This window comes from Alnus glutinosa, chromosome 8 (assembly GCF_958979055.1).
Source record: "Alnus glutinosa chromosome 8, dhAlnGlut1.1, whole genome shotgun sequence".
Taxonomy (NCBI): domain Eukaryota; kingdom Viridiplantae; phylum Streptophyta; class Magnoliopsida; order Fagales; family Betulaceae; genus Alnus; species Alnus glutinosa.
In genome coordinates, this window is record NC_084893.1 from 14,668,230 (window position 1) to 14,695,319 (window position 27,090).

Consider the following 27,090-nt stretch of genomic DNA (forward strand, 5'->3'; position numbering starts at 1 on the left):
AATATGCGGCCTTGGTTACTGCGGACGTTCCTACTGCCGCTCTTTCTGCTATTCAAACTCTTCACGCCACTACACAGCGTGATCAGTTTCTTATGAAACTTTGCCCAGAATATGAACCTGTTCGCTCCTCTTTGCTGAATCGCTCTCCGGTTCCCTCTCTTGATGTTTGTTTTGGTGAGTTACTTCGTGAAGAACAACGTCTTAGTACTCAAGTTATTTTGGCGCAATCTCATGGCAGTTCGGGGGCTGCCACTGTGGCCTTCTCTGCCCAAGGCCGTGGACCGCCTATGCATTCTCGACCGTTGCAGTGTTTTTGCTGCAAGGAGTCTGGGCATATTGCTATTAATTGTCATAAGAAATTCTGCTCTTATTGCAAGAAGAAGGGTCACATTATCAAGGAATGTCGTATTCGTCCCTCAAATCGTCCAGCCCAGGCATTTCAGACTTCAGTTCTTGCTGCGCCCACTGCTGTTCCTGCTGCCCCTCCACCAGATTTTTGCACCCCAGAAATGGTACAACAGATTCTGATCTCAGCCTTATCTACAATGGGGTTTCAAGGTAAACATTCCCCTAAACTCTGGTATGTGGACTCGGCCGCTTCTAATCACATGACTCCTACTCCCACCGCTATGCGCCATGTTCGACCCTATGCTGGTAACTCTGTTATTCAGACTGCCAATGGCAGTTCTCTGCCTATAGCTGCTGTAGGAGATGTCTCTCCTACGCTCACCGATGTGTTTCTTGCTCCTCAGCTTTCCACAAATCTTATTTCGGTTGGTCAATTAGTTGAAAACAATTGTGATGTTAAATTTTCTGGTGATGGTTGTGTTGTGCAGGACCAGGTAATGGGGGAGCAGATCGCGAAGGGACCTAAAGTGGGGCGCTTGTTTCCACTATTTTTACCTGTTCCAGTTTCGTCTCCAGTTTCTTCTATTAAGTCTTTTGCTTGTAATAATGTTTCCGATCTTAGTATGGTGTGGCATCGTCGTTTGGGCCATCCCAATATTCAGATTTTATCTCATGTATTGAATTTTGGTTTGCTTGGTAATAAAAATGGTTCTTCTTTCTCTCTTGAGTGTGCTTCTTGCAAACTTGGTAAAAGCAAAATTCTTCCCTTTCCTTTGCATGCTAGTCGGGCATCTCACTGTTTTGAACTTATCCATAGTGATGTTTGGGGTCCTTCTCCCGTAAGTTCACATGAAAAATTTAAATACTATGTGACGTTCATTGATGATCATAGCAGATTTACTTGGGTCTATTTTCTTCGCTCTAAATCTGAGGTCTTTCGTATTTTTACTGAATTCTTTGCATATGTTGCCAATCAATTTTCTTCTTCTATTAAAACATTACGCACCGATTCTGGTGGTGAATATTTGTCTACTGAGTTTCAGGCTTTCTTGGCATCTAAGGGTATTCTTCATCAACGTTCATGTCCCTCTACTCCTCAACAAAATGGAGTTGCCGAACGTAAAAATCGTCATCTTCTTGATGTGGTACGTACTCTCTTGTTAGAATCTTCTGTTCCGTCCATGTTTTGGGTCGAGGCTATGAAAACTGCTACTCACTTGATTAACCGTTTACCTTCTCAAGTTCTACATATGGAGTCTCCCTATTTCCGCTTATTTGCTAAGCAACCTAGTTATGATAATCTTCGTACTTTTGGTTGTGTATGCTTTGTTCATTTACCTCCTCATGAGCGACATAAATTATCAGCTCAATCTGTCCGTTGTGCTTTCTTGGGATATAATGTGTGTCAAAAGGGATTTGTTTGCTATGATCCTATCTTACGTCGTACTCGTATTTCTAGGAATGTTATTTTCTTTGAAAACCAACATTTCTTTCCTGTGTCCTTTCTGTCATCGTCCTCTACTGTGGTTCTTCCCTCCTTTGAGGAGTGGCTCTCTGATCTTCCTCCTGTCAGTTCCCGATTTAAACCAGGTATTGTGTATACAAGACGCTCCCGCCCACAGCCTCTTCCAGTTGCTCACCCGGTATCTGATCCTACCGCGCTCCAGATTCAGTCCGTGGCAACATCTCCTGAGCCTTTGGTTCGTCGCTCTTCTCGAGTGTCTGTACCTCCGGATAGGTATGGTTTTTCTTCTTCCAATGCTGACAGTTCTATTTCAGCCCTTATTGCTACATTGGCCACTTTTGATATTCCCAACTGTTACTCACATGCTGCCAAGCATGATTGTTGGCGACAGGCTATGCAGGAAGAGATTGCTGCTCTAGAAGCCAATCACACCTGGGACATTGAGCCTTGTCCTCCTACTGTTGTGCCCCTGGGATGCAAATGGGTTTACTCAGTCAAAGTTCGATCTGATGGAAGTTTGGACCGTTACAAGGCTAGGCTTGTTGCTCTTGGAAATAATCAGGAGTATGGTGTCAATTATGAAGAAACTTTTGCTCCAGTGGCTAAAATGACAACTGTTCGTACGATTCTTGCCCTTGCTGCTTCTAATGATTGGCCCCTACATCAAATGGATGTTAAGAATGCTTTTCTCCATGGGGATCTGAAAGAATGTATTTACATGAAGCCACCTCCAGGCTTGTTTTCTTCTCCGACTTCACATGTGTGTAAGCTTCGTCGCTCCCTTTATGGTCTCAAACAGGCTCCGAGGGCCTGGTTTGATAAATTTCGCACCACTTTATTGCAATTTTCATTCAAGCAGAGCAAGTATGACACCTCTTTGTTTCTTCGGAAATCGGACATGGGTATTGTTCTTCTATTGGTTTATGTTGATGATATTGTGATCACTGGTTCCGATTCTATTTTACTTGACCAGCTCAAGACTCATCTCTCGGGGTCCTTTCATATGAAAGATCTTGGGTCTCTCACATATTTTCTTGGTCTTGAGGTGCATCGTGGTCCCTCCGGCATTTCTCTCAATCAACATAAGTATGCTAGTGACTTGGTGGCAACAGCTGGTCTTCAAGAGGCTCCTCCCGTCGATACTCCCATGGAATTAAATGTCAAGCTTCGCAAAGAGGAGGGTGACTTGCTGATCCCAGCCTATACCGGCAGTTGGTGGGAAGCCTCGTTTATCTCACCATTACTAGACCGGACATTTCCTTTGCTGTTCAGCAAGTCAGTCAGTTTCTTCAGGCTCCTCGTCATCTACATTTGACTGCTGTCCGAAGAATTATACGCTATGTTCGTGGTACTTCTACCCGTGGTTTATTCTTTCCTGCCGGCAATTCTCCTCGTCTTGCCGCTTATAGTGATGCTGATTGGGCTGGTTGTGCGGATACTCGTCGCTCTATCACTGGTTGGTGTGTGTTCTTAGGTGATGCCTTGATCTCCTGGAAAAGTAAAAAGCAAGACAGAGTCTCTAAGTCATCTACGGAATCTGAGTACCGCGCTATGTCTCTTGCTTGCTCAGAAATTATTTGGCTTCGTGGTTTGCTTGCTGAATTAGATTTTATTGAGACTGATGCTACACCTCTACATGCCGATAATACCAGTGCTATTCAGATCACGGCCAATCCTGTCTATCATGAGCGCACCAAGCATATTGAAGTGGACTGTCACTCTATCCGGGAAGCCTTTGAAGCTAGGATTATCACTCTTCCACATATTTCCACTGATCTCCAAATTGCAGATATTTTCACCAAGGCGCTCACTCGTCATCGACATTGCTTCCTAAGTGGCAAATTGATGCTTGTTGATCACCCTGCATCAATTTGAGGGGGGCTGTCAATGGACAGCTGTCCATAATTGTCCATTATTTCTTTCCTTATTTCTCCTTATTCTTTCCTTATTTCTCCGTCTCTTATTTTGTATAGTTTGTACGTAGAAGGCTAGAATCATGCAGGACTTTATTTTTCCATGTATAGTATTCATGTAACGTCTATATAATAAACAGAACTCAAGGCTAAACTCAGCCATTCACATAATATTTTGTCAATATTTTGTCAAACCAGAAAACCTGTTACAAATTGGTATCAAAGCCTTTGATCCACTGTCTATGAAAACTCAATCTACCACTATGGCCAAAGAACTTGCATTGCAATCTCGTATTGATTTGATTACTCGTGAGGAGTTGGCGGGAGTTTTGCAGGCTCACGATTTTCATCAGGATGAGGTGAACAAACAGACTGCTGCATAGATCCAAAGTTTGCAAGCTGATACGCAGAAAATGCAGAAGTTGAAGGAGACTCAATTCCAGAGTATTCGGGAAATGTTCTCGGTATTTGTAACAGGTTTTCTGGTTTATTGGAAATTTAGAGAAGAACTAGATGGAATTGGAAGAAGGAAATTCAAATGGAAGAAGGAAGTTCGAGGATGCCAATACCTCCAAAACACAATTCAAAAGTTAGGTAATATTCCTACCGGTTGAGCTTATATACCGTCTAAACTCGGTTCCTTACAAAACGCATGAAATGGCCCAAAAATGACTAGGCTGATTATTTGATCAAAACAACTAGCTTATCTACATAAAAAGCCTGAAGCCTTCAAGCTCCCAAATGGAACCGTTTCACCCGTGTGAGTGAGACCTAGCTGTCTCCCACACATGAGCTACCGCCAATATTCTGCCACGTATCTCCCTTAAGCCGACAACCTTATCCTCAGCTTCTCCAAGCTTCCACACTCTTCGGTTCTTTCTCATACTTCCATTCTCAGCTTTGCTTCAGAAAAATACCAGTGACAGGTCTCGGGGATGTCGAAGACTTTGATGGAGGCTCCTCTAATGGTTTGTCTGGTCCCATAGATTTTGGCAGGGGTCTCTATTGGGTCTGCCCCGACAAGTTCTGGTGTCGCCGATGTTCCCTGGATGACAAGGTCGTCGTCAATGTTCATCTAGAGTACTCTGGAATATCAGATTTTGGCATCGTCTACTATGGTGGATCAGCCCAGTGATGGAGGGAAACCTAAACCGGCGAAGAGTCTTCTGCGACATGGCTTTCTCAATCCTTTGTCCCTGTCGGTTAATTATGGGTTCGAGCAAGGAAGCTTCGGGTGTGGCCCCTCCTCCATCCACTCCTACAATTAGGGTCTCTGATGTAGACTTGAATACTAGGGTTGGCTCTGGGAGGGCTTGGGGCTGTTGATTTAGGGTCGCCATCTTTGCTGACCTCTAAACCCGTTAAGTGATAGCTTGATCGCCAAGGTAGTGCCAGTGTTCTGTGCCCCACTTCTCTCTTTTGGTAAGGTGACAGGCTTGGTTCAATCCCAAAAGTGGCCAATTGGATTCAGTCCATCTTCGGTGTTGGTGGATAGTGAGAGGTGGACAGAGATTTCTGGGGTAGGGAACATAATGATTTTCCTTACTCTTTGGGTGATTTCCCCCCAGCCAGCCGTTTGGATTGGGCTTTTATGGGGGATCCATGTGAGGGGATCGATGTCAGCTTAGATGTTACCCCTCAAAAGGAAAAGGGTAGAAGGGAGCTTCTGAACTTAGAATGCTCCATCAACAATGATGCCAATGGAGCACCCTCTAGGTGGGGGAAAGGTAAGACTCACGCTTTCTAGCATTGAGTGCCTCGGGGGGTTTTTGGACTTTGTTGTTTTGTGGGTTTAGGGTTTGAGGGCTTTTCAGGTGTGGGATTTTTGGGTGTTCTTGCTATATCGTTAGGGTTTCTTCTGCTTTTTTGGAGTCTCTTGTATATATTGCCTACTTAGGGGTGCCTTACGCTTTTTAATAAATTACATTGCCTAGAAAAAAAAGAAGTGCAAGAGAAACTTTGACATTTCTGAAGGAGCAAGCTGTAGTGTACTCCCTAACACACTCTTTGATTTTCTCCACCACCCACATATCCCACATAACCAATATGCCACCGGAAGCCCCTCTAGAAGGTGATAACAACTTGGGTTTTGTAAAAAACTAGCAACTCTCCCCTTAACTCTACCTCGGCTAGCACCGCCACTGTTCGCATCATAGTTTATGGAGCAAACTAACCTTCTTAATTCTCTATTGCCTAGAGCCCAGTCTAAGAGAGATTTCAAAAAGGAGGATTTTAAATAGAGCACATTGGACTTACAGTCCTCAAAGAGGAGTCGATCCGCGCTGTTCCGTTGGTTTCTCCCACTGGCTCCGTGCCGCGCCGGCGAGTGTGGCGCCACAATCCACCATCTCTAATTTTTTTTTTTTTTTTTTCTCCCCTTTATTTCTGGCATTTCTTTTGTAATTTTTTTTTGTCGGCTTATGTCAGCTCGGGTTTTGGGTTTGTTGGTTTTTTTTTTAGGGGTGTTCGGGGTTTCTGGTGCGTTTTGGGGGGTTTGTTAGGTTGGGGTGCTTTCGGAGCTGGTTTGGGTGTTCGACGGGGGCTTCTACTATTTTTTGGGATTTGGGTTTCACGTGGATTTTGCTTGGGTCGTGTCGGTGTTGATGCATTTGTTTCTTGTATACTCCGTGTATACTAGGGGCGCCTTACGCTGTTATTTATAAAATCTGCACTCACTTATCAGAAAAAAAAAAAAAAAAAAAAAAAAAAAAAAAAAGGAAGAGTCAATTTCTTCCTCTCCAAATGCTCTACATTAAAAGCACATTAATAACTTTCCAGATGGCCTCTTGTGAGTGTCCCCTTCCTTGAGTCTTCCATCTGATTCAATTTCAGAGAACAACTCCGAAATATCCTATTCAAAACGTTCATATGAAACCCCCAAGAGTTTTTCTAGCCCATACATTTGTCTCTTGATCCATTTTGAGCACTCAATTTGGCGCACTCAAAAGGTTGAGGATTTGAAAGTGGAAACCTCAGGACTAATACAAAGGACACCAGAGGAAGGGACCACAGAACTTGGACTGAAGGGTTCGGTCTTCTACGACAGTGTCCACTGGAGAATTGAGCATACACCTGCCAGACCCATTCTTAGAGCTGTGTAACCACTGGTTAAGAGGAACTTTTTTTTTTTTTTTTTTTTTAATATTCACTTGGGTTCCCGCTACCAAGTGCAGCCACTGGGAGAAATCGACTCCCGCCATCTGGGAGAGAAAGCAAATCTGGCATTGGCATCATGTGGTATTTAATTTACCTTTTCTGTTAATTGGTCTTTTTGTATCTTAGTATGTGGACCAAAATGATTGGTTGTAAGATTACATTTAAAAACCTTTTCTTTTGTGCTCACATTGTCAAGCCTTAAGCATAATTTGTTGGATGTTTCCACTTGCCCTAAGACATGTGCATTTTATATTGTTGAATTTTTTTACGCCTTTGTATTAGTTCTTGATGACCTCAGATGCGCAAAATGAAGATAAGTGGTTTAACATCTCATTTTTTGACAAAATGCTGATTGGTATCTTTTGCATGCTTTCCCTGTGTAGACAGGATGCTTTTGCAATCCTGGAGCATGTGCAAAATATCTTGACTTGTCTCACTCAGATCTTCTTTCAAATGTTGAGGTATTTGTGGCTCATATCTGCTCATCTTTATATGATAATAAAGGTTTCCTGGCCTAACAATTCCACTTTTGAGTTTAGGCTGGCCATGTTTGCTGGGATGACTATGATGTAGTTAATGGAAAACCAACGGGAGCTGTAAGAGTGTCCTTTGGTTATATGTCAACATATGAAGATGCCAAGGTAGATTTTGCTATCCCGAAGCCTATGCTCGAATTTTAAAGAACCCTTTCTCATGGTTCTGCATTTCCTTTCATTTTCATGATGTCATGAACATATTCTAGGTAAATTATACCGAGCATATTTCAAGTTTCATCCAATTAGCATAAGTTTCTTTGAAATTTCATAGATAGCTCACTTTTTTCTTTTTTTCTTTTTTCTTTTTTTTTTTGTCAAATAAAATTTCGATTGTTAGATTACATATTGTAGATGTAGGTGAATAAATCATAAATTTTTAAAATATTTTGTTGGATCTTTCTTTTTCTGTCTTATTTTTCGTTCTTGTTATATATGCAGAAATTTATTGATTTCGTGAGAAGTTCCTTTGTATCATTGCCAAATCAAACTGGATGTGGGTATCACTTTAGAGAAATGTCCATCCCCTTTCCAGACGAAGGTTACCTTTTCATGCTGCTTCATACTTTGCTCTGTATGAATTGAAATTTAATTCAAATCCTAACCATCTTCTCCACCCAAGTTCCACTGTTCTTTCATTATCAATAAGTCCAAATCTATATATTTAATTATGTTGCCACACTATGGGCGCTCTTATGCAGATAAGAAATCGTTTGCAGGTTTTATGGCCATTCTGGTCATGCTTATTCCCTACATGTCACGTCACAATTATTCTAGAGTCAAGCTTATTCTGCCAAAGTTCCTAACTGGGATGAAGCATCTTTTAGGATGTACATACAACTCGAAGGCATTTTGTGTCTTTTGGTTCTTGAAGGTGACACTTAACACTATAACATTATTAGTACAAGCTGAAATATGGGTTGCCATATCCTATCCACAATGTTAGTCTGGAAAAGTTTTTTTTTAAAAAAAAAAAAATTAAAAAAAAGAAAAAGAAAAGCTTTATGATGTAGTATAACATAGGCAGTTTTGAGACTTTTCAACACATTATAGCACCAAGGTGGAGAGATATCTCTCTCTGTTTCTCTCATTGTTAGAATATAAATTAAATGATTAAATTTACCATTTCTTATCAGCTAAGCTTATGGGATAAGTGGTGATTTAACATGGTATTAGAGACAGCGGTTCTGAGTTTGAACCATGTCTCTGTCATTTACCTCATATTTCAATTAAATCTTTTACGTGTTAGACTTCATTTATTAAGGGGCAGTTTGAGTCCACACGTGAAGGGAAGTGTTAAAATATAAATTAAATGATTAAATTCATCATTCCTACTAGCTTAAGCTTTTGGGATAAGTTGTGGTTTTAACACCTCTAACTACTCTGTAGTTGGTATTAGGGTTCCATTCGGACAAGCTGCCACATTAAGCACTAGCATTGTATACCCTTTGTATTAAAAGTAATAATTAATCTTAGTTAGTCCCATAAATGTGGAAGGTGTGATAAGATTCTTGCAAATCACCCCTGATCTATTGCTAATGTCAATTTGGAGTCATCATTATGTTGTCATCTATGATGTAAGTGAAGAATGGTTGTCATAAGTGTTGACCATTGGTGACGTGTAACTCACAATGTTGACGTGAAAGTCTCGTCTAACCCCTAAAATTTTTTATTTTACTTTTAACAATGTCTAATCCAAGAGTTGGTTGGAATTGCAATGTCAGCATTGTAGGATAGTTGTGAAAATTCAGTTTCTAGCATTTTGTAGTTAGAATAATATGACGCGGATTGCCATCGTAGTTTTGTAGTTTTTGTTTTCGTCGACTATCGATGGGTTATTTGGGCTATTTTTACGGCGAAGCTAAGTTGTTTGAGATTCTATCAAAAGTTGGGAACGGTGGAGTCCGATTTGCCGAGAGGAGTAGAGGAGCTTATTAAGCGGTGATGTTGGGCAAGCTGAGCGTGGTATGGTTGTTTAATACAGTGGCGAAATTGTTTAAAGCAGATAAATTGAGATTTATGTAGGACTCTTCGAGTATGTTGCATAGACGCAAGCAAATAGGCAAGGAAGGTTCTTACAGCTTTCAGAATACGGTGTAGGAGGGCGGCGTAGCTTCATTATAATCTCGGAGGGCTGAGAAGGTACTAGTGGGGCAATTGCTTTCACAGATGAGGAAGGTGGTGAAGTATTTTGAGCAGAAAGGAGTTTGGAGTTAGGAGTCGGCGGTGGATGGATGGCGGTCATATGTGGATGCTTTGGTAGGAAGGGACGCTTATAGGAAATAGAGACTACGATCAGGGGTATTGTGGGCAATTCAGGGATACAAACATTGAAGGGTTTGGAAGGTTTTGGAAGGAAAGAGGCATAGACATTGCCCGGAGAATTTCTTGATTTCACTTAAATAAGAAGTAGATCAATGGTTGGATAAATTAGAGATGGGCTTCGATGTATTTGGGCCCGAGATTGAAAGCCCAACAGAGGCCAATCTTAAGGACCTGAGAGAGAAGGCTTCAATTGTTTTGTTGGAAGGTGAAGGTAATGTTAAATCATGCCATTGGGTTCTTGGGCTTGAGTTATTTTCAACCCAGAGGGCTTAAGGTGATGAAGCCTAATGGGAAAGAGGATGTGGAGGCCCATTTATTTTCAAAATGAGAGTGTTTTCTTGGCCCAAGGAAGGTAGTCATGTATCGCCGTCGGCTTCAACCCTGTTGTAGTTTGTTTGAACGATTTAGATGAAAAAGGTGAAGGCTATTCAACTTATTGTATTCAACTTGTTTTGTAGCCTACACACACATCTTGTAATATAAGTTTAGGGGAACATTACAATTACCAAAATACTCCCAAACCCTAATGACTCTTCTAACAGTCCCCCTCAAGCTGGAGCATATATATCATATACGCTTAGCTTGGAAGAAACAAGCAAACGAAAAAACACCTGGAAAAACGTACTCTTAACACTCCCCCTCGAGCTGGAACAGCTTAGAGCAAACAATACAAAGACTGATAAAAATAAATATAACAGGTAAATTCGCTAAAAGCTTCAACGCCGGTCGAGAACTCATCGGAAAACTACAACATGCGGTCGGATCTCGCCAAAAAACATCAAGGCTAGTAGGATCTTGTCGGAAAGTACGAAGGACTGGTTGGAACCCACCACAAAACACCAAGGCTAGTTAGATCTCACTGCAAAACACCAAAAGTAAATCAAATCTCACCGCAAAACACCAAGGCCGACTGGTTGGAACCCACCACAAAACACCAAGGCTAGTTAGATCTCACTGCAAAACACCAAAAGTAAATCAAATCTCACCGCAAAACAACTAATTGGTTAGAAACCACCGCAAAACACCTAGGCCAGTCGAATCTCAACACAAAAGATCAAGGCCGGCCGGATCTAGCCGCAAAACACCAAGGCTAGTAGAATGTCACCGAAAAACACGAAAAACCGGTCGGAAACCACTGTTAAACACCAAGGCCGGTCGGATCTCACCGCAAAACACCAGGGCTGATAGAATCTCACCGAAAACCACCTTACTGGTCCGAAACCACCGTACTGGTCCGAAACCACCGCAAAACACCTAGGCCGGTCAGATATCGCAAAACACTTTGGCCGATCGGATCCCACTGCAAAATGCCAAGGCCGGTCAGATCTCGATAACCAACAACCAACAACCAAGATTTAATCAGATCTCACCGCAAAACACTAAGGCCGGTTGGATCTCAATAACAAACAACCAACAACAATGAAAACTTGAACGGGAACTGCTCCACTTGAGCAACAAACCCGATGGGTGCTCCATCTAGCCTAATCGTGCTACCACTTGAACTGATGAAGAAACCACTTGAACGGGTCGAAAAACAATTGAATCGGCTGAAAAACCATCTAATCCAGTCAAGAAATAGCAAGAACCAACCACTGAATGTGCTGAACCGGAAAGAAAACCACTAAACCGAGTGAAAAACACACTGAACCAGGCGAAAAGTTACTGAATGGGTCAAAAATTAAACCAGACAAAGACCAATTGAACCGGCTGTTAAAAACTGAACTGCGGAAAGGCAAGGCACACATGGCGCAGGTTGGTGTGCCTTGGCGGGTGGTGGGTTGCCTTGTATCTTAGTTGGGCCCTTTTGTAGTTTTCTTTTGGGTGTTTTTTTGGCTTATGGGGTTTAGGTTTTGTGGGTTTTGCGGATTAGCATTGGTTGTTCCTGTGTATACTTCCTATGTACTTCGGGACACCTTACGCTTTTATTAATAAAGTTTTCTTACTTATAAAAAAAAAAAAATACTGAACTGATCTCCAAACCGTCTGAACCTGGAAGAAAACTATTGAACCTGTTTTAAAACAAATTGAACCGGACAAAACACCAATGACTGGTCTGAAACCACACTGAATTGAACCTGGAACACACTAAACCGGTCTTAAACACACTTGAACCGGTCTAAAAACGACTCACCAGTCTTAAAACATACTGAACCGGACGAAATAAACAAAGCTGAACTGAACCGGAAGCTAACTAAATCAAAAGGGCATGAACTGGACGGAACTGGCAGTAAAGTTCTGGACCGGACCAAACTAAACCGTGGATATCCTATTCTGGAACAACACGACTGGAGCTAGGGATAGCCTTATCCTGGATATGGGACAGAGTGCACCTGTAACTAGACAGACTTCGCCTTCTCCAGAATATTTCCTATGTACTAGTATTGAGCCCCTCTGTGCTTTTAATAAAATCTTTACTTATTAAAAAAATAATAATAATAAAAAAAAATTAATCATATTGTGAAGTTTTGGGCTGCCATGCGCAGCTTCAAGTACCAGGCAATGGGTAATTGACCTTTTATCATTCATATTATGTCATTGATGTCACTGTTGATACAAGTTTGAATAGTTTGTAAATTTGTAAACTTGAAAAACCATATATCAATGAGGTGAAAATCTAATGCTCTTTATCGGGTAACTTGGTCACACACATGCACCAACTTCATACTCTGCATGCATGAGTTGGGCCACCTTGTGATGTATGCTGCGTTGCCACTTGTGCTGGTATTTCTGATATCAACGTATAGTGTTTCCCCTTACCCCCAACACTAGAAATATTTTTTGGCTTCACTCTGGTGACGACTTCATATTCCTATGTACAGTATAAAACCAGAACAATATAGAAGCTATTGAAGTTTTAATAATTTGATTCATGTTTGGCTTATGGATTTGATCACATTTTAGGTACTGTTTTACTGAACTTGTAAGTACGAATCATCTCGTACACATGCACACTTCCACTCACACAAGTAAAATGCTTAATCTAGAATTTGCAGTGGTAAAAGCTGACATTAGTTAGACAAAACGTGTACGAGTAGTTTATGACCTTTTAATATTAAAGTAGTTTTTATGGAAGGTGGGCTTTGAATCCTGTGGTTTCAAGTAGACTCCTGCTTAAAATTTGCAAGTTTTTTATGACCTGCAGCACCATTATTGCTCCCATCACAAAATGCCTTAAGGGAGGGATGTTTAAGTAGACGAAAGAAGCCCAAAAGAGCTTTGAACTTCTCAAGCAGAAAATAACGGAGGCACCCACCCTTATGCTTCCAAATTTCTCCAAATTGTTTGAAGTTGATTGTGGTGCTTCTAATCTGGGAATTGGTGGTGTTCTCAACCAAGAAGGCAAGCCAATTGCCTTTTTCGGTGAAAAGCTCAATGACTCCCGAAAGAAGTATTCCACCTATGACAAATAATTCTATGCTCTTGTTCGTGCCTTGGAGCATTGGAGTCATTATCTACTCTCCAGAGAATTTATACTTCATTCTGACCATGAAGCTTTGAAGTACTTGAATGTGCGGAGGATGCAGTGTTAGGTGGTTCTAGTTTTGAAATCAACTGATGGAAGGTTTCCAGTTCTTCCTTGCTTAGCGCCACACTGTTAGGACTAGGAGATCTTGGAGCAGGTGTTTGATCAATGGTTGAAGAGTGATTAGCATAAGGTCAAGTAATACCACCAGAACAACCTCCTCTACCCCGATTTGGGCGACCACGAAGTCGCAAACAAGTCTCTCAAGTATGTAATCATGAAACAACTTATCCTTCTCATCCTAAGTAGCATCCATTGCTTTTCTGTTATCATGACTCTTAGAATTCCCCTTTTCCAGAGTGCGGTGAGATGCAATAACCAAGACTGACCATCTTTCTTGGGAAGAAGAGTGGAACATGGCACCGCTGCAACTCTCCTCATTCTGAACATAGCCAAATGCTTGATGGAAGAGGATCCTTTCCCAAGATCTGAACTCTAACTTAACCATATTTTTGTTTTTGATAAGTAATGTCATTTCATTAATAAGGCGCAGAGGGGTACAACTCTAATACACAAGGAGTATACAAGAGAACCCCTAATAGGAAAGAATATAAAATAAATACAAAAAATCTGCATAAGTGAAAAACACTCAAGCTATGATGTGTCGCTGTCCATTGAACATGTTAAGCAAAAGCTTCCGAGCATTCCTCTCACGCCAAAAACATCACATTAAATACAACGGAACTAATCGCCAAACTTCCTTAGTTGGACACACACAAACGAATTGCCCTAGGTAGTCAACAATTCCAGCACCCTTCGCGGCATAATCCACTCTCCCCCAAAAAAAGTAAGAATGTAACTCCATAGATCACGTGCAACTTCGCAATGAAGTAATAGATGTTCAATGGACTCCCCACTCTTCTTACACATACAATACCACTCAACCACCACAGCATTCCTCTTTCATAGATTATAATGTGTCAAATTTTTTCATAATGCTCCTATCCATAAAAAAAAAATGCCACCCTCGACAGAGCCTTGACACTCCAAATACTCTTCCAAGGAAATGAGGGGCCATCTTTTTTTTTTTTATATAAGTAAAATGAGGGGCCATCTTATCTAATTAACACCATAAAAAGACTTCACTTCAAATTGACCCCTCTTGGAGGGACTCCAAACTAACCAATCCTCTCCATTTTCAACCTGAATAGAATACATCTGCTCGAAGAAAGAGAGTACCATCTCCACCTCCCAATCTCGGACTGATCGCGTAAAGATGACATTCCGTTAGGTAACTCCATCTTGAATAAACAAATTATCCACCACCCTTGCATCTTTATGCCTAGAAACACTAAACAAAACCGGATAGCATAGCTTCAGCGATCTATCCCCACACCAAAGATCATGACAGAAACTTACTATAGGCCCAAGCCCCGCCTCAAATCGAACAAAGTTGTTAAACTTATCCCACCCCCTTTTGATATGTTTCCACACGCCCACTCCAAAAGTCCCCAAAACCTCTTTTGAGCACCAAACACCACTCAGACTCTCAAATTTTGCTTTAATCACCAATCTTCATAATGCCTCTCCCTCCCTAGTATACCTCCACAACCATTTTCCCAAAAGAGTTCGATTAAACTAAATAAAATTATGAACTCCCAACTCACCTCTGATTTTATTGAAGTACAGATCCTGTTCCAATTCCAAATTCTAGATTTGGTCCTCATTGCTAGTGAATGTTTGGACAGTCGTATCAAGTCTGGCGAACCTCGGTTGCTTTGCAAGCTGGATATTGAGAAGGCTTTTGACCACATCAACTGGAAATTCCTTTTGTACATGTTGAGGAGATGTGGTTTTGGAGAGAAATGGTGTTCTTGGTTAGCGCATTGCATTTCTTCAGTTCGTTTCTTCGTCTTGGTAAATGGCTCTCTAGTTGGTTTTTTCAGTAGCTCTCGTGGGTTGAGGCAAGGCGATCCTCTGTCTCCTTTTCTTTTTGTAATAGTCGTGGAGGCTTTGAGCAAAATGATTACTGCTACTGTTGATAGAGGTCTTCTCTTAGGCTTCTTTGTGCGATCTAGGCCTCTTCCCGTAAATATCTCACACTAGTTGTTCGTGGATGATACTTTGGATTTTTGTGAGGTCAACCCTAATCATCTTCGCTATCTCTGTGTTCTACTTTTGTTTTTTGAAGCTATTTCTGGTTTAAAGGTTACTCTGGCCAAGTTTGTTTTGGTTCCTGTGGCTAATGTGGATAACGTGGATGAGTTGGTTGGCATCTTGGGTTGTGGGACTTCCTCTCTGTCCTTGAAGTATCTTGGTATTCCGCTAGGGGCTTCTTTCAAGGCAAAGTCTATTTGGGATGGCATTGTGGAAAAGCTGGAACGCCGGTTGGTTAGTTGGAAAATGATGTATTTGTCCAAGGGTTGCAGGGTCACCAGCACACTTCCCAACCTACCTACGTACTTATTGTCCCTCTTCCCCATCCCTGTTAGTGTGGCTAATCGTATTGAAAAGCTTCAATGAGACTTTTTATGGAGAGGGATAGGTGAAGAATTTAAATTTCACCTAGTTAGTTGGGCTAAGGTTTGCTCTCCGATCTCTGAGGGAGGGTTGGGTATCCGTAACTTGAGGATGTTCAACCGCGCTCTTTTAGGTAAATGATTGTGGTGCTATGGAATTGAGAGAGATGCTTGGTGGAGAATTGTGGTGGACTCTAAATATGGCAGTTTACGGGGCGTGTGATGCTCCCTTGAGCCCGCAAGAGCCTTTAGGGTGGGGTTGTGGAAGAATGTTAGAAAAGGTTGGGAGACTTTCTCAGACTACACTAGATTTGAAGTGGGGAATGGGACCAGGATTAGCTTTTGGCATGAATTGTGGTGTGGGGATACGACTCTCAAGGTAGCTTTTACTAGCTGTTTTGATATAGCCTCTGCGAAGGACGCCTCTGTTGAGAATAATTTGGAGTTCTTGGGCTGTTCCAACCAGTGAAACGTGAGCTTTGCTAGAGAGGCCTATGATTGGGAGGTAGATGTTTTTGCTTCTTTCTTCTAGGTGTTGCATTCAGTTATAGTTAGAAGAGGATGTGAAGACAAGCTTTGGTGGGTCACTTCTTAAAAAGGCTTATTCAAGGTCAAGTCTTTCTTCCACTCCTTGGCTTGTTCTGAAGGTACTCGCTTTCCTTGGAAGTGTGTGTGGCTAACCAAAGCTCCTTCAGGCTGCCTTTTTTTGGTGGTCGGTGACTCTTGGAAAGATCCTAACCTTGGCCAATCTTAGGAAGCGCATGTTATCATGATAAACAAATTTTGCATGTGTAAGAAGGCTGAGGAGTCCATGGACCATCTTTTTCTCCATTGTGATGTGCCTTCTGTTTTGTCGAATACTCTTTTCAGTCTCTTTGGGATGTCTTGGGTTATGCCTTGACGGGTTATCGATCTACTTGCTTGCTGGTGGTTGTTGGGTAGGCCAAGGATTGCTACAGTGTGGAAAATGAGGCGTACTTGCCTCTTTTGATGCTTATGGAGGGAAAGAAATAATCGGCGCTTTGAGGATTTGGAGAAGACCTTAGAGAAGATTTCATCCTCTTTTTATCACATTTTATAGCTTTGGACTACGGCTTGTGTCCCCCTTATCTTTTAATTTAAATGATTTTCTAGTTTGTTTCTCAAGTTAAGCATTTCCTTTTCTGTAATCCAGTGTACTAAGGGGCGTCTTACATTTTTAATAGGATTGGTTTATTCCTTATCAAAGAAAACAAATAGAGGTGGCCTTATAAGAAGCACCCAACTGCAAACCCAAATATGTCATTGGCAATGAAGCGACCTGACATCCAAGGAGTTGAGCAAAATCTTTGACATCTTCCACGTTGCCTATAGGAACAATTTCTGATTTTCCTAAGTTCATCTGCAACCCTGAAGCTGCCTCAAAGCATAGGAAGATATATAGCATATGTCGAATTTGTTCTGACTGTGCACCACAAAAAATCAGTGTGTCATCAGCAACAATAAATGATTCACTACTAAAGCATCATTATCCCTGGACCCCACTGAGAACCCTGTCAAGAGACTTTGATCCATTACCTCAATTAGCATCCGACTCAAAGCCTCTATAACCACCACAAATAAGAAAGGTGAAAGTGGATCCACCTATCGCAACCTACGAGAACTATTAAAAAAGTCAGATGGTGTTCCATTCACAAGTATAGAAAATCTCACCGTAGAAATACAATACTCTATTCAAGCCAGCCATTTCTCCCCAAAACTACAACGCTGAAGCAAATAGAGCAAAGTTCCCAATTGACATGATCATACGCCTTGTCCAGATCTAGCTTCCACAACACCCCAAATTCCCTGATCTAATTGGACTATCCAGGCATTCATTAACAATAAGCACTTAATCATATTTAGTGTTCAATCCTACAAGAAATTCATAGTTACGACCTTCTTCAATAATTTTCTAAATTTTCATAGCATCAGCAACATATGCAGTCTAGAAGTTTTGGCATTGATCCAGTTCCTACGAGAATTCACGAGTCCAGTGAAAATCGGTTGCAACAGACCACTCTTCTTGAGTCGTTCCATGAGTCTGACATTTTAATTCGTAGATTTGTGCTGCATTCCCAATTTTGGAATAGGTTTGAGCTGCTACTTCCCAAATTTCTTTACCGTACTGAGAAACAATTATGCCTGACTAATCTTTCGTTGCATTGAATGCAACAACTATGACCTAATGGTAGAATTTTCTGCTTCACATTTGTCATACGCAGTGTTGTCTAATTTTGGTTCTTTGATTTTACCATTCAATTATCCCATTTTTCCTCTACTCTTAATATATGAAAGAGAAGACTATGACCAAACAAGATAGTTGAGCCCGTCCAATTTCACAATTGTGATTTAGAGAGTGAGATTTTCACTATGGGAGATCACCTAACCCTCTACCCCTTTTTGTGAGTATCTGAGATCTGATTTATCTTTGACAATTTTAAATCAGACACCAAGTATAATTGTTCCACTACACAAAAACGGGACTCAACAAAATATTTAAAAATAAACTTGGCAACATGCATAAGATAGTCTATAAGAAACAAAAATTCAGCAGCATTTTTTCTTCATTTTCTTTTTCTTTTTTCTTTTTTTTTTTGCTTGCTCTAAACGACCTGTCTTTTAGGGAGACTTGTTGTTTGCCTATAGCTGAACGACCTATTGTTTGGGTTTGGACCAGACGATATAGTTGACAGGGCTGTGCAGTTGTTCCTCGCCCACATAGATCCTTCACGCAACCACACTGATCGAGAATGAAGAGTTTCGATCGGCACAGGTGTGCTGGCGGGAAAGACTCGCCCGAAACGTTTTAGACTTTCCCAAAGGATCTTGAACGTGAGTCTGCTGTGGCAACAAGCGCAGACTGAGCGTAGTTTTAAAATCACCAATCTGAGCAGGACAGACACAAAACGAAAAAGCTAAAAATTTGATTTTTTTTTTTTTTTTTGTAGGGACCAAATGTGCTCTGATCCCAAGTTGAAAGAAGAAGAAAAGAATATTGACTTGTTCTTCGATGATACTTCATATGCTTAGAGAATCCTTAGTGAGCTCTCAAAAATTTTCTCCAAATTTTAGTTAAAAAATCTACTTTTGTTATTTTAACCACTACTTTTAACAAACTTCCTACATCAAACTCTCTAAATATTTCTCTATTTCAACTAGATATTAATTTTTTATTGGTTTTAAGGGACCACTCCTAACAAATGAGGAGAGGGGAAAAGTGAAAAGTGAAGTAAATGAGAGAGAAATGATTAAATATCCAATTACTCTTGAAATTTGTGAGCCAAATTTGGAGTTAAATTCTGACAATAGCCAAAATAGAGAAATTATAGAGTTTGTTGAAGTAGATTTTTTTGAGTTTTTCACCAAATTGTGGTGAAAAATTTGAAATGGAGAGCTCACTAGGGATGCTCTTACATTTGTTTAAATTGAAAAGTACTAGAAACTATTATGGAAAGATACTTTTTGCAGATCACATATAGGAATAAAATCAAGCAATCAAATCATGGAGAATCATATTGTTATGTACCTAGGGGCTAGGGTTATGTGAGAAGGGCATTCATGGAATTATATATTATGCCTCAATGACCAAATAAAATATATTTAGGGATTTGGATTCTTGCTCATAAAGCAAGAATCCCTAATTTAAGGGAATTATATCCCATTATGTTAGGTTTTCTATTAGGAAGGAAATAAGGGAATTAATTATCCCATTAGGTTTAGTAATATTTATTTATTTATCATTTCCGTATTTTCAGCTTTGTAACCCTATAAATAGGGTATTGAAGAATGAAATAATATAAAGAAGAAAATTATTAGACAACTCTTGTAGTTGCTTGGGAGTTTTTTAGGGCTCCTCAAATAATCGTAACATTAGGAGGCCCAGGGTACCTCGAATACCCTACTATCACACTATTCACACACACCTACTATCCAATTTACCATTGTTCATCCCTTGTTACGGAGGTCCGTAACACATATCAGCATATCATAAGTTTCCATCTTCAACAAATTCAATTTGGGATTCCAACTTTTGAAAAGATCTTGCATTTAATTCACATTCCTTTGGAGTAAAAGTGAGAAAACTAGCCCTCAAAAATTGAAAACTTATTCAGTGATTTGTTTATAAAAGGGTCTCAAAATTTTCCTTTGAAATGGTAAAAGTTTAGAAAATATAAAATTCAAAATTTGACCTTGCAGCTGGGACATCTATTTTGGGAAAGAAGGGAATAATATTGTGGGAAGGAGGGATTACAACTTTGGTTGTGTCCTGATTCATTCTATTTTAGTTTTTATATAATGAAATCTTCTTCTTTGTTGTCACTTGTTTGTGCTGTTATCATGTTTGCACTGTTGATTCCTTCTCATCATCTTACTTCTCAATTCTTCTGCTCGTAACTGGTGCTTAGTTTCCGTGGTAAAACTAAAAGTAGGCAACCATGCAGCATTATTTTGTACTCTCAATGGTGCTTGTGCTAGACAGAAACATCACTTTACATAATGCATTTTCTGTTGTATCTGGCATCTGAACTGTTAATAAACTGCAGGTCTTGGAAGCAGACTCTTGGCTGGTAGTTTCTACCTTAACTCCATTACCATCTACCCAATAAAATCATGTGCAGGATTCAGTACAGAAAGTTGGCCTCTGAGTAATACTGGTATTAGACATTGTAATTGGTCTTGGTTTGATGAATTATGAGTCATCACTCATTAAATTCTAGTAATTCTCGGTTTGTTGACAGGGCTGTGCACTTGTTCCTTTTGTCATAGTATGGTAGCCATTTTATAAATGTTTGCGTCCTTTTGGTAATACTCTTGAGTGACTCTGTCAGCACCATAAATGCCAGCATTATCCAAAGTCATGTACACATTACATTTTTGTATGCTTGGATGAGCATATAACATCATTAGTTTGTTGGGGATAATACCATGTTTTACTAATGCATATTGTTAGGTGAAATGTCAAATATTATATCAATGATGATATGATTTTATTTCCAATTATATATCAATTATTCAAATCACTGTGCAGTTTGTCGGTTCTGACAGTGAAAGCTCCCAATGCTCATGAAGCTTTACCTTGCGAATTGATTGAAATCATGCAGTATAATCTCTCTGTGATTCTGTATTTTAAATATTTTGCTGGAAAATAAATATTGCGCATTTATAATTGCAGTATACATTCTTTTGTTGCTGGTTTTGAACCTTCTTTTCTTGTCATTGTTTCTGATGAGATGTGAGATAGGTATACTGTTATAGCTCATAACCTCCTCTCACACCACTCTCCTACAAAGATTGGAGAATCTTGTATGGAAACCATCCTGACGAGCTTTTTCCCCATTCATTTCTTTCAGTGCCCCCCAAACACCATGTTTATCCAATGGCCTCTCCAACCAGCCACTGCATTCAGAATCAATAGAAGAGAGTTGGATTCCAGTTTGGTTTCCACTCTTCTGGTTGATTATACGAGTCCTCATAGAACTGCACTATACCTTCCTCAACCTCCTCCTCCTCCGTGAGAGTAACAATATTAGAAGTGAGAGATATAGCCTTATAGGATGGCTCTGCAAACTCTTCGAAAGATTTTGAGTTCCAAAGTGGCCTAGCCTTTGACCTAATAAGAATGGAATAGAGTAGTAATATAACAAAGTGCTAGCAGATTTTTAAGACCATATTGATCTCATTTTAAATTGAATGATTATCCAATTATTAGGTCAGCGATCTCTTCCCATACTTTAACAGGTTGTGTTTCACCTGACCATGTTACGTGCATTTCACCTACACTAGTGTATTTCTATGGTTGAGATACAGGAGATTAGATTCTTTTGTCATTGCTTTTTGTTGTTTGAGATCTGAGTAGCAGGTATACATCTCGGATATACTCTGGTACATATTTGATAGGTTATTAAATGTATTTGAGAATCCAAAATGCTATTTTTCTCTTCCTTTTTTAAACATGTAACAGGCACACCTTAAGCCTTGGTATATATGACATTATAAAGTGTAGACTATGAACATAAGCAAGGATGGACATTGTAAGGGTTTATGACATGGATTTGACCCTTTCTGGGTGAATGATGCTCTTTTTCAATGAATAAACAAGATGTCATGCATGATTCATATTCTAACCATATCTGTATTCTATTTTTTTAGGATTCATTGTATCAACGCATTTTTATCATGTTTCTACATGTCATGATTGGTAATGAGCACTATGGTTTTGATGTCCCCGAGTGTTAATGAATTACCATGTCATTGATTTGAGCAATATTTTACGTTATATATTTGTGAATTTTGAGCAGGTCTGGGATATGATCGTGAGTGGCTTCTTAAAAGCTTAACTGGTGAAATTCTTACACAGAAGAAGGTGAACTTTTTTCTTTAAATGGGTAAATTGTTATGTAGATAGTAGTGTTGGTCTTAAAGCAGTGTTGTCAAAGGCGAATGGCAACCTCCAGGTGCCAAGTCCTTGTGTTGTCTGAGGCATTACATGCTAAAAAGGCGATCACTTAGGTGATTTCTTATCAAAAAAAAAAATAATAAGATATGTAAACGTAGGACTCAAATTACCACATAAATAGGAAATTATTTTTCTGACAAACAATGAACTGTCTTTATAATAATTTTAAAAATGTCAATGGAACAAGACAGATAAAAATAAATAAATAAACATAAATAAATAAAAATAAAAACCAAAAAACAAAAAACAAAAAACAAAAAACCAAAAAACAAAAAACCAAAAACCAAAAACCAAAAACAAAAAACAAAAACAAAAGCAAAAGCAAAAGACAAAAAACCAAAAAAAAAAAAACAAAAACAAAAAAAAAAGGGTATTTTGATACATATTTTTTAAAAGAAAATAATATTTGGGTGCTAAGATATTTTGATAAAGTTAAACGACTTTTTACTTTTTTAAAGATGTTGAGAAACGAAAGGGGGGTTAATTTTCACATAGGATACTCACACTTTCATTTATTATTTATAGAGGAGATTCCACTTCAAGAGTAACGCAAAGTCTATCAACAAGATACATTTTATAACAACTCCTAACCAGTATAGACTACTAAACCAGCCAGATAAGATTAAACTACTAAACAATATATGCAACTCGTCCGTGACCAAGAGCTTTGGTGAATAAATTTGCCATTTGATCTTCTGATTTTCTAATGGTCTCTTCATTGACTAACTTGTCACAAACAAAATGACAGTCCACTTCAATATGCTTAGTATGTTCATGGAAAAGTGAACTAGTGGCTATGTTGATTGCTCCCTGATTATCACAAATCTGTGTCATAGGTGTTCCTACTTTAAAACCGATTTCTTGAAGAAAGTTTCTTAACTAATAGGCTCACAAGTATTCATCAAAAGAAAAATAAGCTCACAAGTAGTGTTAGACTACTCAGTATTCAGCTTCTGCACTAGACTTGGCAACCACTATTTGCTTCTTGCTTTTCCACGTCGCTAAATTACCTCCTAGAAAGGTACAAGTAACTTGTGGCAAACCTTCTATCTGAGGATGAGCAAGCCCAATCTACATTAGTATAACCCCCAATACATGAGTGTCCATTAGCTTTATATGATAATTCACGTCTTGGTGATCCTTTTAGATATCTAAGAATACGTTGAACTGCAACCCAATTGGGCATTCTTGGCTTTTCAAGAAATTGACTAACCACACATTGCAAAAGTAATATCCGGACTAGTGGGAAGATAGTTCAACTTTGCGACCATTCTTCTATGCATTTTTGGATGCTCAAGAGGCTCTCCTTGATTAATCATTAGTTTTTGATTTGGATCCATTGCCTTATCAACTGGTTTGGACTCCAAGAATCTTGTATCTTGCATAAGGTCTAAAGTATACTTTCGTTGTGATAAACCGATACCACCTGCTTCTTCTTTGTTGGTGGATCCTGCTCCAACGTGCTCTGATACCATGTTGAAAAAATAAATGGTGGGTTAATTTTCACATAGGATACCACACTTTCGTTTATTATTTATAGAGGAGATTATACTTCAAGATTAACAAAATGTCTATCAACAAGATACGTTTTGTCACAACTTTTTTTTTTTTTTTGATAAGTAATTGTAACTCAGTTCATTAAAAGCGTAGAGGGGCGCAACCCTTATACACGGGAAGTATACAAGAGAGCCCCTGAATGAGACGAGAGGAGAATAAATTTAAAAAGTATAAAAGTAAAAGCATTCAAGCAATGATGGGGCGCTATCCAAATATACAACATATTAAGCAAACGCTTCCTTAACTCCACCATTGATGTCTCTACATCTTCAAAGAGCCGCGCATTCCGTTCCCGCCAAGCTTCTTTATCACGACCATACCCAACCGACGCACCCCAACTAGTCAACAACTCTAACACCGTTCGTGGTATCACCCACTCTACCCCAAATAGGACAAGGATGTAATTTCAAAGATCATGAGCGACTTCGCAGTGAAGCAACAAATGATCAATAGACTCCTCATTCTTCTTACACATGCAACACCACTCAATCACTACGGCATTCCTCTTATGCAAGATATCATGCGTCAAAATTTTACCCAAAGCTGCTGACCATACAAAAACAAGCCACCCTAGTCAGAGCCTTAACACGCCAAATACTCTTCCACAGAAAAGATGGGCCATTTCTTCTAATCAGTACTTCATAATAGGAGCTCACCTCAGAAAAACCCTTTTTAGAAGGGTTCCAAACTAACCTGTCGCCCTCTCCATATCGAACTTAAGAGGAGTAAATCCGATCGAAGAAAGAAAGAACCATCTCTATCTCCCAATCCTGGATTTGCCTCGTAAAAAGAACATTCCATTGAATAACTCCGTTATGAATGACCAAGTTATCATCCACCATCGCATCTTTATTCCTCGCAATACTAGACAAAATTGGAAAGCACTGCTTCAAAGAACTATCCCCACACCACCAATCATGTCAGAAACTAATAAGTGACCCATCCGCCACCTCAAAACGAACAAAATTATAAAACTTCTCCCATCCCCTCCTAATATGTTTCCACACACCCACTCCATAGGAACCCGACACCTCTTTCGAACACCACCCACCCTTTAGGCTCTCAAATTTTGCGTCAATCACCAATCTCCATAAAACCTCTCTCTCCCTACCATATCTCCACAACCATTTAGCCAGAAGAGCTTGATTAAACTGGATGAAGTTATGAACTCCCAACCCATCTGAATGCAAAGGAGTACAAATCCTGTTCCATTTCACTAAATGAAATTTGGCCTCATCTCCAATACCACCCCAAAGAAAAGCCTTATGAATGTTATCAAGACGATTAGCCACCCTCACTGGAATAGGAAATAGCAACAAGACATATGTAGGAAGATTGGAGAGCGTACTTTTAATAAGAGTCAGCTGCCCACCCTTAGACAAATACATACGCTTTCATCCAGCCAACCTCCTTTCCATTTTCTCAACAACACCATTCCAAATGGACACGGATTTGTAAGAAGCTCCCAATGGCAAACCCAAGTATGTCAAGGCAAAGAAGCGACCCGACATCCAAGTAGGTGAGCCAACCTATCGACATCCTCTACCGCACCAATAGGAACAACTTCTAATTTTCCTAAGTTAATCCTTAAGCCCGAAACTGCCTCAAAGCATAGAAAAATACACCTCAGATGTCGAATCTGTTCTTCTTGCACACCACAAAAAATCAACGTGCCATCAGCGAACAGTAAATGATTCACGACTAAAGACTCGGACTCCCTGGATCCCACTGAAAACCCTGTCAAATTGCCCTAATCCAAGGCGGCAATCAACATCCGGCTCAAAGCCTCCATAACCACGACAAACAAAAATGGAGAAAGAGGATCTCCTTGTCGCAAACCACGAGAGCTTTTAAGAAAACCCGACGGGGTTCCATTCACAAGAATAGAAAATCTCACCGTAGAAATACAAAAACATATCCAAGCCCTCCATTTTTCCCCAAAACCACAACGTTGCAACAAATATAGCAAAAAATCCCAATTCACATGATCATAAGCCTTATCCAAATCCAACTTACACAACAGCCCAGGGTCCCCTGATCGAATTTGACTATCCACACATTCATTTGCAATAAGCACAGAGTCTAATATTTGTCGACCACCAATAAACGCATTCTGAGTGTTGGAGATAATCTTGCCCAAGGACCTTTGAAATAATCTTGTAAATCCCCCCTACCAAACTAATAGGGCGAAAATCTCTCACATCCATGGCACTAGTCTTCTTAGGAATCAAAGAGACAAAAGTAGCATTAAAGCTCTTTTCAAACTTGCCTCGAGATTATACTTCAAGATTAACAAAATGTCTATCAACAAGATACGTTTTGTCACAACTTCTAAACAAGATAGATTGCTAAAACGGTCAAATAAGATTAAACTACTATTCTAACAAAACAGAATAACAAAACAAATATTTTTTAAGTAAAAGATTTCCATTTTAATTGAAGTAGAAAAAATAAGTTATTTATAATTTATATATGTTTTAGACTATGAAAAGGACCGAAATTTCCATGGAAATTTTTTTTTAAACAAGTAATCGAGATATCATTAAAAACGTAAGGTGCCCCCAGGTATACAAAGAGTATTCAAGAGAAACTACTTAGCTAGTAGGAGCAAAAGAACAAAAAAACAATGATAACTAATCACCAAAGGAGAAACGAAAACAATTGTCCAAAGATATAGGTGAAAAATAAAGACTTAATTTCCTCCAAAATTCTTTCACAGTCCTTATAACTTATGTATTTCATTTTCCTCCATAGACACCACAAAAGGCACGAAAGCACCATCTTCTACACAGCAGCACTTTGAGTGTTGCAGGCTGTCTACCAACATGCATACAAGTCGACTACTCATTTAGGCATAACGTAAGATAGCCCAAATCGATTGAAGAAAACATTTCAAATGGCACAAACAACCTTACAATGGAGAAGAAGTTAGTTCACGAACTCCTCATTTTTTTTACACATGCAACACCTATCGACCACAATTACGCGCCGCTTTTGGAGATTGTCCATAGTAAGGATCTTTTCTATGGCCTCCGACCAAGCAAAAAATGCCATCTTCCTAAGTCCGCCAAACGCTCTTCCAAGGGAAATAGAAGCCATCATTATAACCCATGACACTGTAAATTGATTTAACACTAAACAAACCTCTTTTGGAAGGGACCCACTACAGTTTGTCCTCAACTTCCCGTCTCAATCTCACTAAATACAACACCCTAAGGAACTGTGCAAAGATATCCACCTCTCAATTATGAGTCGCTCTAGCAAAGCTCACATTCCACTAAATGGAACCTCCAGAAAGTTTCAAGTGAGCCGCAACAGAAGCATTCTTTGCGC

General features: G+C 39.7%; 1 protein-coding gene across 5 annotated transcripts in view; it reads left to right on the forward strand.

Annotated features, from left to right (window-relative positions):
* Positions 1-27,090, forward strand: part of LOC133874895 (molybdenum cofactor sulfurase) — a 103,100-nt gene that overhangs the window by 67,171 nt on the left and 8,839 nt on the right. For 4 of the 5 annotated variants that reach the window (XM_062312794.1, XM_062312790.1, XM_062312789.1 and 1 more), the window contains exons 13-17: positions 7,266-7,343; positions 7,422-7,523; positions 7,857-7,956; positions 20,288-20,398; positions 22,043-22,107. In XM_062312794.1, coding sequence (XP_062168778.1) covers positions 7,266-7,343; positions 7,422-7,523; positions 7,857-7,956; positions 20,288-20,398; positions 22,043-22,107 — 456 coding nt within the window. The remainder of the gene's footprint in view (positions 1-7,265; positions 7,344-7,421; positions 7,524-7,856; positions 7,957-20,287; positions 20,399-22,042; positions 22,108-27,090) is intronic. The other variant, XM_062312793.1, reaches the window with a different exon arrangement.